Source organism: Onychostoma macrolepis, chromosome 16 (genome assembly GCF_012432095.1).
Source record: "Onychostoma macrolepis isolate SWU-2019 chromosome 16, ASM1243209v1, whole genome shotgun sequence".
NCBI lineage: Eukaryota > Metazoa > Chordata > Actinopteri > Cypriniformes > Cyprinidae > Onychostoma > Onychostoma macrolepis.
The window spans coordinates 14,895,915-14,914,668 of NC_081170.1; the positions used below are offsets into that span (position 1 = coordinate 14,895,915).

General features: G+C 38.9%; 1 protein-coding gene across 13 annotated transcripts in view; it reads left to right on the forward strand.

Moving 5' to 3' along the window:
• The window catches only part of mef2d (myocyte enhancer factor 2d), a 95,180-nt gene extending 77,040 nt beyond the window's left edge, over positions 1–18,140 (forward strand). For 7 of the 13 annotated variants that reach the window (XM_058747515.1, XM_058747514.1, XM_058747512.1 and 4 more), the window contains 7 exons: positions 1,646–1,821; positions 4,367–4,395; positions 6,329–6,453; positions 6,614–6,824; positions 8,842–8,910; positions 11,074–11,124; positions 13,250–18,140. In XM_058747515.1, the coding sequence (XP_058603498.1) occupies positions 1,646–1,821; positions 4,367–4,395; positions 6,329–6,453; positions 6,614–6,824; positions 8,842–8,910; positions 11,074–11,124; positions 13,250–13,634 (1,046 nt within the window). In that variant the 3' untranslated portion in view covers positions 13,635–18,140. Of the gene's footprint in view, positions 1–1,645; positions 1,822–4,366; positions 4,397–6,328; positions 6,454–6,613; positions 6,825–8,841; positions 8,911–11,073; positions 11,125–13,249 lie in introns of all 13 variants that reach the window. The other 6 variants (XM_058747517.1, XM_058747520.1, XM_058747518.1 and 3 more) reach the window with 6 other exon arrangements.
• Positions 18,141–18,754: the final 614 nt, after the last annotated feature.

Here is an 18,754-nt window from a genome sequence, read left to right on the forward strand (position 1 = left end):
ATCTCTTTCCATTCAGAGCTGCTGACGCGGTTGTTGCTCACACACACACACACACAGTTGTTGTTGCCCTGTAACCAGAGCTCAGATAGGATAAAATATCAAACTGCAAAAGTCTCTCAAGTCTCAAGCTCTTAAATGATTCATAAACTGAACACCTCCACTTTTTTAATTTAGTGTATTAATTTAGTTTAGTTTTTAAAGCGTCAGCTTATAGCACATTTTAGAAGCAGTAGGGGAGACTGGGCTTGGTTGGCAGAGCTTTCATAACTTTATTCAATATCTTTGGTGTTAAAAATATTAAGATGGCCAAGCAAGGTAAAAATGAAGGTGTACAATCTTGAGTAAAAAAAAAAAAGTTTAATGTCTGAAAATATTTCAAGAAAAAAGTTATAATAATTTATGACTTTTTTTATATATGAATTATGTCTTCTGGCTAACTTTATTTGTAAAAAAGAGTCAGGTTGGTATTATGTACGCCTATATAAAACCAACTTTTCTTTTTTTCATAAGTATAATGAATATTATGATTGTTATAATATAATAATAATAATAATAATAAAGGACAAACATACAACAACTTTTCCTAAATTTAGCCAAAAGAATTGCCAAAAGACAATTTCTTACAAGTCTTATATCAAAATATAATTGGTTCCCACTTTGATTAGCTAACATAGATTGTAATATTTTTTTTTTATCTAAATTTAAATTCATTTTTGTTTTGTCACAGGTTTTAGTCGTGATATCTTGATATGATGTTACACAATGTTGCTGTATGTTACATTATGACAGCACCCTATTATGACCCAGAAATATACCCAGTGCCATCCAACTCTTGTGGCCAACCAACCCCGTCTTTCCTACAGCCACATGTTAAAATAGCATTGCTAAAAATATTTGTAGTATAAATGTTTTGGATATTTCTGTTCAGCTGAGACATCAGTGTGTTGTCATAGCACTAGCAAGTGACGTTCATGTTGTGCTGAGAGAATAGTGTTATTCAGTTTCAGAATGTGGGAAAACATTGGGAAAGTCCCCAGTCTCTCTCTCTCTCAGAAACACAGATCATAACATACTCTGCCTTCCCCTGGAAACACTGCCCTTGAGTTTGACTACTTATCAGATCAGATCAAGCATTACATGTGCTACAACGTCATAAACAAAATAGAGCAAAAATATTTCAATAACCAAGCTGGGAAGAAAGTCGAGGAACAGGATGAACTGGTGTCAGTTAGATAGCCTGATCCCTTCCTTGTGTGCGTCTGCTTTTGTGTACGTTTCCTCCCTGAAAGGAATGCGGTTCTCCAACCTAAAAACCAATAGCTATTAATCCTCCAATTACAACATAATAGAGTTGTAATCCCAGAAAACAGAGGATTTGGTTTGAAGCAGGAAGTGTTAGAAAACACATCTGCCATGGTGAGGGAGACCCTAATAGGATTATTTTCCCTGGTGGGTAATTATTGTGTTTTTCCAATCAATACAAATGACAGAAAACAGAAAATGTGATCAAGGTTGTGTATCTGAATTTTGTGTTTAAAAAATGCAAAAGAGTTTCTTAGGGTTGACGAGAAAGAAACAAAAAAAACAAAAAAATACCAGCTTTCTGTTGACATTTTTCTGTGTTTTCCTGGTTCTCTTTCTATAGCCAATGGTTACGTCAGTGCCAGGGCCTCCCCAGGACTCCTCTCAGTCTCCAACGGCAACAGCATGGGGAAAGTAGTGGCTAAATCTCCCCCTCCACCCAGCTCTCAGATGGTGAACAGTCGTAAACCGGACCTTCGGGTCATCACCTCCCAGAGCAGCAAGGGTCTCCTGCAGCTGGTGAGCACTTCCACATTACTCTACAGGAGCCTCCGTGGGCCAAACATCATCAAAGCTGTTCCATGTTACAACTTATGAGGGCTAATGTTAGAGATGGGAGTAGGTCTAGGCTCTCAATGTGATGCTACACAGGAATTTCTCACGAGGACCATGAGAGAGGGAAGTAAAGCTGTCAGATACACTGAGCTGATTCGTACACGTCTGTCTGCTCTTAGTATGTATGTGTGTGTTTGTGTGTGTGTGTGTGTGTGTGTGTGTGTGTGTGTGTGTGTGTGTATGTGTGTATATGTGTGTATGTGTGACCCTGTTTACACCTGGTGTTAAGATCCATCCGGGTTGATCCGATCACAAGTGGCCAGCACTAAATTCAGGTGTAAAAGTGTCAGAAACATTTTGTTACCACAATATAGTACTTGTTTGTAGATTAGACGTTTTAAACTTCATTGGTATCAAGCAGCTTTAAAATGAAAGGAAAATAAATTACTATAATATATATTTATTAAAATGAAATAAAAAATAAAAAAATTTAATTACCGTATTGACCCGAATACAAGACGATGTTTTTTTTTCTTGGAAATACATCTGAAAAAAGCGGTCGTCTTATATACGGGGTCTAGACTTTGACATGTCAGTAATACACCCACAACAATAGGTGGCGCCAAAAACGCATAAAACGAGTGTGCCATGAAATATGTAATGTAATGTGTGTTGTAAAGATCGCGAATGAAAACAAATGAAAAATAAAAAGAAAAGCTTACAGGGGCACCAAACTTCCTCTGTAAGTGATTTTAAAACATAAGACAGTACCCAGATTTGAAAACTACAATAAGATTTCACTTCTACTGTTAATAACATTTTGGTAGACTATGAGATGGATAGCCTAAATGTTATATAATTCAGATGGGCTACCTGTTTTCAATGGTATATCAAAAAGTGTATATTTTTCAATGTCATTGTTGGTACATTTTACCAGTATTTACCATACTTTCAAAACAAAAATTAAAATAGGAAAAAAACAGAGAAAAAAACAAACAAGATTTGGGTTTCAAAAAGCCTTTTTCCAAAAGGTACATCTGGAAAAAGGGGGGTCGTCTTATAATCAGGGTCGTCTTATATTCGGGACAATACGGTAATATCAACAACAAGAAGTGCATTAAACATCACATTCCGTCAGGTTTTGCCAAACTGGGATTTGTGACAGAAACAAGTTAATTAAAGCTAATACTTAAGTCATATAAATGAAAAACAAAACATTATATTTTAAAATAATATCAATTTTATGTAAAGAGGAATGTAAAAGAGAAAAAAAAAAAGAATTAGGGAAAAAAAAAAAATATATATATATATATATATCACACACCAAAATTGTTAGAACACTTGGCATATTTAAGAGGTTTTAGGTGTTTTTGTTGAATTGGCCATTACAATACCCATAAAACAAACTATTGCCAAAACTACCTGCGATGGAAGGAATCTGCTGGAACATTGAAAATTATGGACTGGCCCCCTCAAAGTCCGGACCTCAACCCCATCGAGCAAATTTTGGGAGAGTTGGAAAATAAACTGGACAGATCTATTGTATATTCAAAGGAAAGCCTTTGGCTTGAGCTGCAGAAGGCATGGGATAACATTAGTGTTGAAGCTCTCAGGAAATATATTGACATCATGCCAGAGAGATGTGCTGCTGTAATTGCTGCAAAAGGTGGACATGCCAAATATTAAAGTTAAAAGTGAATAAAAACAGTACGACTCATTTGATCTGATATTTGTTGTGCCCAGAGCGACCATCTGCATGCTTCATGAATATTATGAAATGAAACCATGTTTTGGAGGCAAAAAAGTCAATATTTTCAGATCTGTCAGCTGTTCTAACAGTTTTGGCCACCACTGTATATATATGAATAGAGAGATGTCGGCAGCCATATCACCCTGCAGCCGAAGACTGGTTGCCCACTGAAGCTAAGCAGGGTTGAGCCTGGTCAGTACCTGGATGGGAGACCTCCTGGGAAAAACAGGTTGCTGCTGGAAGAGGTGTTAGTAGTGTAAGGGTCTGCGTGGGTCCTAATGCCCCAGTATAGTGACACTTTGAGTGCTTAGAAAATGCTATATAAATGTAATGAATTATTTTATATATATATATATATACTGTAGAAATACAGTAGTCAACATTTGAAGTGGATCAAAAAACTTCAGCAAAGTTGTCCTAAGACAAGAACACATTTTGGTTTTAGGACACCTTTGATGAAAGGTTTTGATCCACTTCAACGTTGACTAGTGTGTGTGTGTGTGTGTATATATATACATATATATTAGGTGATTATTTTGATATTGCTATTTAAATTGTAAACATTTGAATTTAAAGTATAGAATTTAAAGTAAGTAATATATGCAGTCATAAAGTCTGGGTCCTTCCTTGAAATCTGATCAGAAGTGGTCATTGGAGACAAATGTGCTCTTATCAACCGGTAAAGAAACCAGGTGTAAAACAGAGCGTGTGTGTGTTGGAGTTGTAATCTCTGTTTTCTATTTGTTTCTGGCCTCGCAGACAGATGAAGAGCTGGAGTTGGTGAGTGAGGTGAATACAGCTCCATTCTTTTGACTGTTGTGCTGTGAACGGTTTCACAACGTTTGATGAACGTTTAATGGATGTTGTATATTGAACCATTTTTTTCTTCACCTTTTTTATACACGCCATTATTCACTGATCAAGTTTTATTGATTAAACAGTTTGATTGGTTGAAAAATTATTTCTATTTATTTATTTATTTGTGTTGAAGAATACAGTGTTTTTCATATGTGATCTAATTGGCGGTCAGTGAATTGGAGTTAAATGCGTGCTGTTTATTAAGTTGCAGGCTGACTGCCTGATTATTGAATGCACACACTCAAGGCGAAATGCACATATGCATGGGTTGATCTCACATGAGTCAGACACACTAGATCAAATGTGGAGCGCAGCGGAGCAGAAGCCCTCACTCCAGAGATCAATTTGTCTGTCTGTCTCTCTCCCACCTTCTTTCACTTCTTGATGTCTTTTCCTCTAATGATTGTTGTCCAATGACACATTAAGTGTAGTGCATGCACATCTGAGTTTATGACGGGAAGGAAGGGTGTTTCAGCCATCTCAGCATCTGGATCTGTGAGTGCGTGCATGAGCAGGGCAAACCAATGTCCAATGACTGCTGAATCATGGGAGTCTGTTGACTGAAAAAGTGCCCTTGCAGAACCAAGAGGACTCTCAAAGCGCCTGAGGGCTTTAAATGCAAATGTTTGACACTGGTTTGCCCTGCAGACACACTCTACCCATTTTGTTATCGTGTGTTTTGTAGTGAAGTGTTTAGGGTTTTTTCTGCATGATTGAGAGCTGGGCTCAACAATGAGGATTTTTTTTGTGAGTCCATTTTTAATTGCCCTGCCAACATTTTCAACAGCCCCACCACATGATGATTTTGTTTTGTTTTGTAAAATGATAATATATTTAATATTTTTCTTTTCTTTTTCTTTTTTATTTTAACAAACTACAAATAATGGCATATGATTTTAACCATGATATTTTTTTTTAACACTTCAGTGTTAGTCAGCTAAATCATATTACCTTGGTGCCATATTTTAATGAGCAGAGTTCACAACAATGTTGAGTATGTCATATAAACCAAAAGTACAAGTGTCAGTTGTGTCACCTGACCCAAAACACTTTCGACCATCCTTATTGTTGAGTTTCAGGACATTTATCTCAATGTTTTGCATTCAGTTTAGAGTCTAAAGAGATGGTTAGAGCGACAGCTTGAACCTGTGGAGCTGTGAATGTTGTTTATATGGACTGTGTTTGTTATAATGATCATTACTGTTATTAGGATTGAATTCAATTATGGTTTGAAATGTTTCATCTTCAGAAGTGTCTGAAATTTGAAGATTGCGTTCATACTAGGGGTGTAACATACAGGTATTCGTACTGAAAATTTTCGGTTTCGGGAAGCATGTATAACCGATCTGTATAACTGATTTATATGTATAAACGCCTCAGTTCAGACAGCAGCGCGGAGCGCGAGTGAGCACGATCATCCCTTCCTCTTTACTGCTAGTTTTAACGCAAAAGAAACATGAATGAACATCTCATGCCTCATTTTATTTACAAATGCCACGTATTTCATTTACCTCAGACAAGTTGACTCATCAGTGACCAGAGCTCGTTACAGAAATCTAGAGAAGAGCATTTCGTGAAATATTTGAATGTATACTCATATTTTACTTTACCTCTTAGTGACGTCTTAATTATTCTATTTTATTTTTCAAGTTATGAAAGTCACTATGTACATGAATATATTTCAGCAACAAATAGAAATGGTATAATTTGGAAGTTATATTTGTGTACTGTTACACCTCTAGTTCATACACATACGTATACAAGTCATTCAGAGGTGTTCATGTCCATTCTTTCCTTGCCTGGAAAGTGAGCTCATGTACTTCTCACTTATCTTATGCTATATCTCTGTTTTTCTCTCCCTCTGGCTTTCCAGAACGCTCAGCGGTTAGTGTCCTCTCAGGTGACCCAGCCTCTTACCACACCAGTGGTTTCCGTGGCAACGCCGAGCCTTCTGACTCCATTCTCCATGCCAACCGCCTACACCACAGGTGAGAGTGACATCATAGCGAGAAGCTAAGACATCCGTCACTCTGCAGGCCTGCACACATTATCACAACTATAGGAATCAGAGGCTTTTAATAGAAAACTGTGTTTTTGTAAACTCTGTAAATGAATATGCATTAAATGTTCGTCTTTGTTTTCATGCAGACTACCAGCTAACAAGTGCAGATCTCACAGCCCTCCAGGCCTTTACGCCGTCGGGTGCACTGTTGCCAAGCAACATGACCACTTGGCAACAGCAGCAGCAGCCATCTGTATCCCAACAACCACAGCAGCAACCATCCGTATCCCAGCAACAGCCTCAGCAGCAGCAGCAACAACCACAGCAGCTAACTCTGGCCTCCCTCAGTAATCTTGTGTACGTCATATGCCTTTTACAGACTCTCTGTCTCTTGCTAGCACCTACTCACACATGCACCTGGTTCTCGACTAACCACATGTCCATAGTGTGAGCCCGCATGCACCACATCTACTTCCTGTCTACAGTGTAGAAATGAGTGTTTCGCTGATATAAGCCTCTCTAGTCTGAGTCTACCTTTAGCTACATTTAGCTAGATACTGTAAAGGTTAGCGGGCAAATCCCTATACAATTAGGTTATATATTTATATATATATTTAATGCAAAAGATGACATGAAATTATAATTAAAATACAGTTTAGAAGTTTGGGGTCAGTAAAATTTGTATATATTTTAAATATTATTATTCAGCAAGGATGCATTAAATTGATCACAGTAAAGGCATTTATAATTTTACAAAAGATATAAATGCTGTTCTATTTATCAAAAATCCTCAAAAAAGGTATCACTTTCCACAAAAATATTAAACAGCACTGTTTTTAACATTAATAATAAGAAATGTTTTTGGGCATCAGATTAGTTAAATGATTTCTGAAGAATCATAAATTACATTTTAAAATATATTAAATAGAAAACAGTTATTTTAAATTGCAATTATATTTCTGTTTTTACAGTATTTATTATACAGTATTTCTGACTTAAAAAAGCAGCTTTGCTAAGAATAAGTGACTTCTTTCAAAAGCCCCCCAAACGTTTTGTTTACAGCATTTCATAATTAATTTAATGGATAATGAAATAAAGTTTCAACACTTCAAGAGGTATGAATTAATTTAAAGAGATAGTTCACCTAAAATTCTGTCATTAATACTCACCCTCATGTCGTTCCAAACCCGTAAGACCTTAGGAACACAAATTAAGATATTTTGAATCCAAGAGCTTTCTGACCCTCCGTAGGCAGTAATGCAACTGACATGTTCATCATTAAAATAGTCCATGTTACATGTAGTGGTTCAACCTTAATTTTAGTGCTCAAAGAAAACAAAAATAACGACTTAATTCAACAATTTCTTCACTCTTTGGAATGTCATGAGGGTGAGTAAATAATGACAGAGTTTTCATTTTTGGGTGTTCTAGCCATTTAAATTATCAACCTAGATAATTAATGCTGTTAAAAAATAAAAAAAAAGGTTAATTGTCAGTTCATGATAACTAATTGCAGCTAAGTGTTAACGTTTAACGTTGAACTAACATTTAGTTTTTAGAAGGTGCATTGGCACTAACTAGTGTCTTTCCTAGACAAAATATTTGGACGTTATTCTCTAAATAATGCTCATACGTTGTTACATTATTAATCTGCAATTTTCCCACCACACATAACTGTAACACTTTAATCTAATTTTGTGTCTCTCTGCTTCATCAGCTATGGAGGGAACATCGCAACTACTCTGTGACTCAAAACTGGGCATCTAGACGCCCTGAAAATGATGTTTCAATGATGAATTTAATGTACAGAGCAGAACAGCTGAAAGCCTGCGCTACCTATTTTCTCTTTATGCATCACTTAATAGACTGGGGCTCAGGTCGAGGGCAGCTGTATGCTACATTATTAGCACGGCACATACATCTACTTTGGTGTGATTTCGCTCATTTGATTTATTATTTTTTTTCCAGTTGTTTTCAGCGGGTCATGATCTCATATTAGCGATCACATGAACAAGAAATAATGACAGCGGAGGCTAACGATCATCGGTAGATCGCACAACCTAAAGCCTGCATATTCTCCCTCAGAGATTGACCTAAATAACTGTCTTTCGGTCTCCCACACAGACGTTTTCCTCTTTTTCTTCCTGGTTCTCTCCTCCCCATTGCTCCCCATGGGGGGCGAACGTGGAGGTGTTCTAGTCTGGCTTTAATGCCTGCGAACAGCGGGGTTAGTGCTGTGCTATGCTCTCATTAGTGTGACTGTTCGCTTAGAGGAAGGGGGCGCTTTAGTTAATGCTGAGTACAGATTTGCTGATTTCTGGAGCAGGTCTAACCTGCCGTGTGTGTGTTTTTGCTCTCTCTCATTTGTTTACAGCATGTGGGGCTCAGACAAACAGAACGGAGAGATGGCTCACTGCATCTCTGGTCTGGCTGCTAATCTCAGGTGAATGGGGCCCTATAGGCACTCTGTGTCAGCCAGTCAAACCGTGGGCTCTCTGTGTCAGCCAGTCATATTTTGTGGGTGCAGTGTTTCAGCCTATTACACGCCGCTGTCCTGTCTGTCACCTGCCATGGCCTTGTTGTCATGGTTACCGTCTCGGACCGTGCTGAAGAATGTTCGCGCTTTCGTCGTCTCGCTGATGACCATCTCATCATCGTTAAATCCAAATTTAGCATTTTATCTGTGTCTTTTTATATTTTTCCTCGTTCATTGTTTACTGTCCAGTGTCCTGTGCTCTTTACACAAGCATTCAATGCTATTCTAATAAACGTAGCCTTAATGTCCTGATAACGGAGCAGGTAGAGATTAGTATTCCAAAGTAGGACAGACATCTCCATCATGTCCTCCCAAGTGGGTCAGGACTCTCTGGGGTTCATTCGTCCGTCCGTTTGTAACCTGCCGCATGGCCACACGTTCATCACGCCAGCATATCCTCCTCTGAATCACCTCAAGCACCACACATTATATAAACCAGGCTGTTCAGCACAGCAGCAGGTCGAGGCTTAAAAAGTTTATCTGCATCATTTGATCGACAGCGATGCACAATAATGAACATTATACGTCAACTGTTTAGTGTTTTATTTTAGTGGCAATATAGTTAAAGGGAAAGCTCACCCCAAAATGAAAATCACGTTGTTAATTACTCATCCTCATGTCGTTCCAAACCAGTAAGACCTTTGTTCATCTTCAAAAAAAAAAAAAAAAAGATATTTTTAATGAAATCTGAGAGCTTTCTGACCCTGCATAGACAGCAACGCAACTGACACGCTCCTTACCATGTGTGGTACTCTCGTGAACGCATGTCAAAGACTGACACGGAAGAGAAGAAATTTTTTTGTGCACAAAAAGTATTCTCGTAGCTTCATAAAATTATAAAATCTTCATAAAATCTGACCTAAGCAGGGTCAGAAAGCTTTCGGATTTCATCAAAAATATCTTCATTTGTGTTCTGAAGATCAACGAATGTCTTACGGGTATGGGTACATTTTTGGGTGAACTACCCCTTGAAATATTTCACACGTAAATTTCATAAGTTCAAAGTAATGGTGGGTAATGCATTGAATTAAAAGTTCACCAAAAAAAGTTCATGCTTTGGATTAATTCCCAAATGAACATGAAAACATCAGTAGCTTCTTGTTAATTAATTTACATGTTGATTCAGGTCATAGTACAAACAATGAAAGTTTCACTGCACAATTCACTCTTATGGTACATTCTCTATAGCTTGTCTAAGTGAGCAGCTGCAACCAAGGTCAATGTAGCTTTTCCGTCACTAGCTGTTTCTTTATTATATATTACATAATGTTATCATTCATATCGTATAATGAAAATATATCGTTTTCTGCCTTCTCCCTCTGCAAGTCAACTTGTATTTCTTGTAAGTTCTTGTGAGTTCTGTCACTGACCTCAAGGGGGCATTAGAGTAGTTTTAATATCATCCCATATAATGTGGTCTATCTATTCTTGGTTCAAAGAAGAAAGTAATATTCCAAATACGCTGTAGGTGTTAGGTTTAGCAGGACTGAGACAGTATTTTCGTGTCTTCAGGATAACCACGTGCAGATTTCATTGATCAGTAATGCAGTAACCTTACACCACTTTATCAGAACTTCCCACTCTCCTGGCAGCAGCTGCTGTGTTCTCGGCAAATATACAGTGAATTCCAAATGAATTTCTCTCTCGTTATGCCTGAGGAACCTGTCATTACGTCCCACTGTGGCCCTGACTCTCTGTTCCTTCTAATATAAATGCTAATGGAGCCATGAGAGCTCCCCGCCGCTCCGCCACCCTGTCTTCTGTTCTCACGCCATCAAATCATTTTCCCTTGCGCCATGCTTCTCTGAGTGCCATGACCTCGGCGGCCAGGCCTTTTCTGACCGGACTCTTTCTGCTATGCATGAGGGTGGGATATGTATTTCTGTTTTTGGAAATAAGCATTCAGTTGGGTTTCTTTCTCCTGCTGAGCAGTCCATGTTAACTGTGCATAGACATCTGTCTGTCCTTAACTGTTGTAGATGAGTAAATGCTGTGATTTACGTGTGTTTGTCACATGACGTTGATTATTGGAGATGCTAGATTGGGTTTCGCTTGTCTCTTTCTCTGCAGTGTGACCTCTCAGGGCAGCTTACTCTTGGGCAGGGAGGAAGGGATCAGCTGGTACTGTATCTGGCTTTTCCTCTCTCCGTCTGTATCTGTTTGTTGTCTGTCTTGTGGCCGTTTTTTATGCGCTAATAGCGCTAACTCTCCCGCTCTCCCTTTGGTTTCTCTCTCTATCAGTCTCTGGCTGTTTGCCTGTAGGAAGCTGGGCTTTGTCTTTGTCAGTGATTTGCTGAGTTGGCCTTTCTTTCTGTTTTGCATCAGAACATACTGAAACAGCACCTGCACCATCATCAATCAACCTGTACAGACCCACAAGACCGAACTCCCTCCCACTCGCCCTCTCGCTGTCCTATCTCTCTTTCCTTTAGTTCACTTACATCCTTTCTTTTCTTTTCCTCTGCCATTTCCTTTAATTTTTCATTTTTCATTTTCTTTACTCTTCCATATGCCTCTCCATTTCTTCTCTATTTCTTTCCCTTTTATTTCATTTCCCCTTACTTTTCATTTTTAAAAATGTATCTTCTCTTCTCTTCTCTTCTCTTCAAGTTTCAAGTTTGCTTTATTTATATAGCACATTTAAAAACAGCAAGCACGGCTGACCAAACTGCTGAACAGATAAAGACATAAAAACACAGGACAACCCACAGATTCGTACCATAAACTCACAGTGAATTAAAAGCCAAGGAAAATAAATAGGTTTTAAGAGATGATTTAAAAACAGTTAAAGACTGTGCCGATCTGATATAGGCTGGAAGGCTGTTCCACAGCCTAGGGCCAGCAACTGCAAAGGCTCTATCCCCTCTATGCTTTAACCGTGATCTGGGGACAGAGAGAAGTCTTTGATCACCAGACCTCAGATTTCGAGTCGGATTGTATGGATGAAGTTGATCAGATAGGTAGCTCGGTGCCAGATTATTTATAGATTTATAAACACAGAGAAGAATTTTGAACTCAATTCTGAGATGCACAGGTAACCAATGTAGCAATTTCAGAATTGGAGTAACATGATCAAATTTACGGTGTCCTTTGAGGAATTTAGCAGCGGCATTTTGTACTAATTGTAGACGAGCAATGGAAGATTTAGAGATGCCAAGATAGAGAGAGTTGCAGTAATCCAAGCGAGTTGTAATGAGCGCATGGATAGCAATCTCTAAAGTTTTCACAGATAGAAAAGATTTAATTTTGGAGAGAAGACGTAGCTGGAAAAAACAGGAACTAATAACCGCATTTATTTGTTTATCAAATTTAAGACTCTGATCCCAGAAAACACCTAGGTTCTTAATACAGGAAGAAGTAAAAGGAGCAAGGTAGTCCAAATCGATACTTCTGCTCCCTGAATTTTCACTAGGGCCAAAGACTATAACCTCCGTTTTTGATTCATTTAGACATAGAAAATTTTGAGAGAACCACGTTTTCACTTCATCCAGGCATTCAAAAAGAGGTTTCAGAGCAGCATGTTTATTTCGTTTCAGAGGTAGATAAATTTGGGTATCATCCGCATAGCAGTGAAATGATACACCATGCTTTCTGAAAATAGAGCCCAAAGGAAGTAAATACAAAGAAAAATCCTCTCCTCTCCTCTCCTCTCCTCTCCTCTCCTCTCCTCTCCTCTCCTCTCCTCTCCTCTCCTCTCCTCTCCTCTCCTCTCCTCTCCTCTCCTCTCCTCTCCTCTCCTCTCCTCTCCTCTCCTCTCCTCTCCTCTCCTCTCCTCTCCTCTCCTCTCCTCTCCTCTCCTCTCCCCTCCCCTCCCCTCCCCTCCCTTTACCTTCCATTTCTTTCCAGTAAAAATCACTGGAATAGTCTAATCCCAACATAAATAATACACTAAATACAGTGCATTAGGCTGCTGTCTAATTACACTGGCACATAAACAAACACACTCACTGCAGTTAAGGGTGTGTGGCATGTTGTGTTGTGTGAAAGGAGGCTGATCAAGTTGTGACTGCATGGCTAACAGGAGTTAAATGACAGAGATAATTTGTCTGGCTTCTGTTCATTTTATAGCTGCTTTGTTGTACTATAATTTTTTGTATACTGAAATGTGGCTGTTCAGAGGTAGTGCAAAAGATGGTAAAGCTGTGGGTAGCGTTGCTGTTTGTCCACACGTATGTTTGTCAAATTGTTATTGTAATGCATCAGGTATCAATGATTCCAATTATTCTTCTTTCTCTTTCTACCGCAGGCCCGTGGGATCGCTCCCTCATGGAGCTACTCTGACGGTTAACACTGACCCCAACTTCAGCATCAAATCCGAGCCAGTGTCTCCTAACCGGGATCGCAGCACCCCTAGTTCCACCGCCGGGGCAGCGGGTGGCGTATCAGGCCTAACTGTGACCCAGTATCCGCTGCGTTTGGAGCCCACCGGCCGCTCTCCGGTCGACAGCATCAGCAGTAACGGCAGCTCTTACGAAGGAAGTGACCGAGACGACGGAGGGCAGCCACGCCCTCCCGATTTCAACTCCGCCAGCCTGGGTCTCCTCCGAGCTTCCGGAGAGCAGCCGGCCCAAGCAGAGCAGCAGGAGTCAGCCAATGTGAAACGCATGAGACTGGACACCTGGGTCACATAAACACTGAAGGAGAGAGCGAGAGAGCTGCTCTCTCACCCACACATGCACACACACCGACACAAACACACCCCTAGTGGCACCTGCTTTCAGCAGCCAAATCTCAGTCCGCACTTAGACACATGCATGCGCCTGTCTCTCTGTCTCTCTCTCACTCTTGTCTCACTCTCAGACACACTCATATTTACTGGTGTGTGTATATATTTATATAAAATATGCATATATGATCACACACGCACTAGATCCTCACACACACACAGTTGCCAATCCAGGTGTAAACGTGTTCACGTATACGAGACTGAAGAGATGTACCGGGCCGGAAGGGCTTTTGGTCACGTCTCGGATATCTCCGCCCCTGCTCAGAGAGGCCGTCTGGATCTCAGATCAACTTTTACAGGCCTTACCGTCGACCCGATCAGAGTTCAGCGGCACTGCTCTGTCCAAACAGCTTGTTATGTTGCATAGACGAGCCTGTCAATCTCTTTTTTTTTTTGTATTGATTTCTATTTTGTTTTGTTTTTGTATGAATGGTTGCATTTGCCATTTATCTTCTCGACTGACTCTTTCGCTCCTGCTTTTCCTCTTTCTTTCTCTGTTTTTTTTTCTATCTGCTTGAGCAGCTGCCTTTAGAATCGCCCCCGTTCCTTTAAAGTAGGATCTTTATCTTTGTTTTTCTAACTGCACAGAAACTGCGTATAGTGTGCGTGCGTGCGTGTGTGTGTGTCAGCTGTGAGACGGAGGTGCTCATTCATTCGATCGCTAAACACAATTCAGCCAAAAAACTCCACTCGATCATGTTCGTTTTCCTTCTTTCGTGGTATCGTAATCTCGCACCAGTCCCCTCGCTTGCACACTCGTATGCGTGTGTCAATCGTCGGAGCTCGAAGCACAAACGCCGCTCTGCGTCCTCGATTTTCTGCATACGCGTGGACCGTAAATGTGGTGTCGTTGATGGAAATGTAGATCTATCTGTACTAATGAGATCCAGGCATGCAGGAAATGTATCAGCCTGCTGCGTGTGACTGTGAGCAGCGGTCTGCCACATTATGCTCTATTTATTGTTTTCGTCTGGCTGTGTAATTCAGAGATTAATTAGTAAACTTTATGGGACGAGTATGCTTAATTATTGTTTGTAAGATTCCAGGAATAAGTAAAAATCTGAGTTGTTGTTTAACTCAGGATGGCGAGTTTTGAGATCATGTGTATATACAAAATTTCTCAGTGTTTCAGAACAGGTGTATAGAGAAAGAGTTGGTGGCTAACACACATCTCAGCTAGCTCATTTTAGCTAAGAAAGAGATGGAGGTCGTGTAGCGCTGTGTGTGTGTGCGTGCGTGTGTGTGTGTGTGTGTGTGTGTGTGAGAAGCGTTGAGATTGTACATAGCGATGTATGTTCACATATATTCTGCTGGGTCTCTCTGAAACAGCGCTGTAATCTCAGTGGAGCCGTCTCTGTCAACCTCTACCTGTAAATAAACTGTACCGTGTTGTAAGTTAGCAAGGTGGAGAGGCAGATGAAGGAGGATTTGACTGTTTTTAAGCGTGACTCTTTTCTGTCGTTTTTATCCTGATGGCGCGCACTTTAAAATCTTTCCCCCTCGTCCACTCGCACACCTTCAGACACACAAGAGGAATTTATGCTTCCTCACATTATCATTTACACGATCAGTCCACTTTGACTGATATATCCGTCATTTTACACCCCAACAGGAACAGCGATTTCCCCGACAGCTTCGAAGGGAATACAGCCTCCTTTCACTTATAAGATGTTTAAAGCATTCAGGGAAGGATGTTTCGTTTATTATTTTTTTGTGAGATCTTGGCTTTTTGCACTTCACGTGTTTAACCGTAAACAATAATAGAAATGTCACGTTTTGTAAAAAAAAGAAAAGAAAAAGACAACAAAGAAAAAAGAATGTTGTACTGAAATCTAGATTAGGCTGTACACGTGTTGCAGATGTGACAATTATGTACACAAATCGTTTTCTGTGCATTAGTGTATTCTCTAAGTGACAAAGATGAAGGATGTTTCCGTGACGATTTTGAAAAATTATGACAGATTAAGTGAAGCTAGTGCTGAAGGGAAATGGGGTTCAAAATGATTTCAAATATGGCATATTACCCTCTAAAAAGATGAGTTTTAAGTGTTAGTGTATTTATATTTAAGGTAAGACTCACCTGTCCGTCATCGGCTTCTCTACCTCTCCCTTCATCCTCTTGTATCTTCTTTCTCTCCTTTTTTCCCACTCTTTCACTCACAGAGGAAGACAGAAGCCATTTCATTTCACCTCAACAGGTGACCCACATTTTGTTAAACCAGATTCCTCATACACACACACACACACACACACGCATGCACGCACACACACATGATGGATGCAGTACCAGGAGAGTAAGCGTTTGTTGGGACTCATCACAGACCTGCGTTCGTATCCCATCGACTGAGGTTCTAGAGCTACTGGGCGGATGTTTTCTAGAACTGCACCATAGCAGAGCGAAGCCTCTGCAGCGCACCTGTTGACTTAAAGACTGTTGTGTCCTGAGCTTTGAACAAATGCAGTGATTTCTATGTACGTGTGTAAGATGAGAAGGCCGGTGACTGTAAAGCGATGCGCCTGGGATGGTCCGGTGCCTCAAAGCGCTGGCTGTGTTGATTTTAAGGCTAAGACAACGTTCGAAAAGCTCTCGCAAGGACCTCGTGATAAAATTAGGAATCTGAGTAATCAAAGAAAAGACAATCGTCCGGTGAATAGTTCACTTTGGCCCCCGTATTCCCTTTGTATGATGTCTAGAGATTCTCACATACTTTTTCTCGTGTTAATTTGTGCTGGTGACAGTTTTATTGTCTGTTTTTATTATAATTGTTATGATGATTATCATCACCATTATGGTTATCATCACAGATAAATTTAGAGAGACGGTTTTTGTTTTCTGCATCTGCATTTTTTTTTTTTTTTTTCTGTAGGTTAGGCATCCTATTTTAATTTGATTTTATTTTATTATATATGAATATTATATAAATATATTTTCGTTAAATTTTTTTTTGTTGGTTTTTTTGTTTTTGTTTTGTTTTTTTTCTTCAAAGGGGTGTTACTAATATTGCACGATTTATTAAGTAAAACAAAACCGTTGTAGTAATATTAGTACTTATTGCTAATTGAGGGAAGCGATAAAACAGGTTCGATAGAATGACCAGTTCAATGCTGCAATTTTTAGTCAATTGTACAATAGTATCTACACATAGTTAAGGTGGGACATCCACACATTTAATTTATTCTGATCAGACACAATGCATGGGCATCAGACAAGCAAAGAATGAGTCATATTATAAATAAACTGAAATGTAATTTCGATAAGAATATACAACACAAAACTAGAATAGAAATTGAAGAAAAAAGTTTAAAAAAGAAAAATTATAGCTAATATATTGTGTTCGGCTAGTCTGCTTTGAGTTTTGTTGTAAAAAATAAAAAAGACAAAAAAATAATGAAAAAAAAATTCTGTTGTTTTCGGAGAATGATATACAATTTGTGTATATTTTCATAAACAAAGTATGCACTGATATGTTATTACAAATTCTATACTGCTTTTACAAAAGAGTGTTTGTTATTGTACCAAAGTATCCATTGTCCTTTATGACCCTCCCCTTTTGCGTATGTTTTATTGTATTTTATATATTAAATAGACAAGTTGACCTACACAGAAGCGTGAGTCTGTCTTTTACAAGTTGTTTGTGGTTTGTCTTGTCTGTTCACTATATTTACATATTAATTTAGACACTTTAATCTAAAGTTACCTGCAAATGTGGAAAAACAAGTAATCATTTTTAATCAGCAAGCAGAGATGTCTTTCAAACAATAAAGTCTAACAGATCCTATAAGTAAATACTTCAAATTTGACATTAGTAGGATTTAAAAAAAAAAAAAAAATGTTTTCAAGAAGCCTCTCACGCCAACCAAGGCTGCACTGAACTGATCAAAAGTAAAAACAGTAATATTGGGAAATATTGTGACAATTTTTCAAGTTTTCAAATTTAATATATTTTAAAATGTAATTTATTCCTGAATGTTCAAAGTTGACAACAGTTGAGCTGCTTAATATTTCATACTTTTTCTCATGAATACAAACTTCTAAGAATTTATTTGAAATAGAGTTTTTCTGTAACATTATAAATGTCATTTAAATAATTTTCACACTCGAGGACTGCCCTTTTCTTTTGTAATAGTTCTCGTCAATTAAAATGTGCGCTGTTGCCATTTAATATCTGGCCACTAGATGTCAGCCTTTCACTTCACATCAACACTGCTGCGAAAGTTCCCCCTCTCATTGATTCAGTTTTATAGTGTACCTAGTTTTATCATATACATGCTTGTTCAGAGGAAATCCAGGTCTCTTTGAACCCAAATTTCGACGGCTTTGAGATGAAACTTTGGATGTGATCTAATTATGTAAGAATGTGTTTTTGGTTTTGTTGTTGGAAATAAAAACCACAAATAGTTCATCAACGAATCACGGTGATTCAGGCACAATGACTTGACCTTGAGTGCGAGTGTGTCTTGTGCATGTGTCTTTTGGAGGAGCGGGCATTGAATTCAGACCATTCCTCAATGACATTCTGTTCATCTGAGAGCAGCGTCAGCTGAGTTTGTCAGTTGTGGCGTCTGGTGCAACCATTGAGCTTCTGTTTGTAACAGGTCCCCATTTATTGGATGACAAAGTCAACCTATTTTTCCTAATGCACTCAGACACACAAACCATTTCATCCTGCAGAAAACCCCCGTCATCCTTAACAATGTAAATGTCCATTTATGTATTGATTGACAGAGTAATTGTGCTCTACAATAGTTTCATTGTATTATTTCTCTAACGGTTGATTCAGCTCTCCTGCAGGCTACTGTTCCTCTGAGGACTGAGAATATGAAACAAGCAAACAAATGCACATTGCTTAAACAGACCCCACTAGAATTACTCATCAAAAGAGACACAATTTGGATGCATCTAGCACAGATTGGCAAATCAATGAGATTTCATTGTAAAATATGCTAAATCATTCCTCAGATGTCTGATCAATATCTTTGTCTTTATAATCAGCTGGTATTCTCTTCCCTCAGGCAGTGGGATAG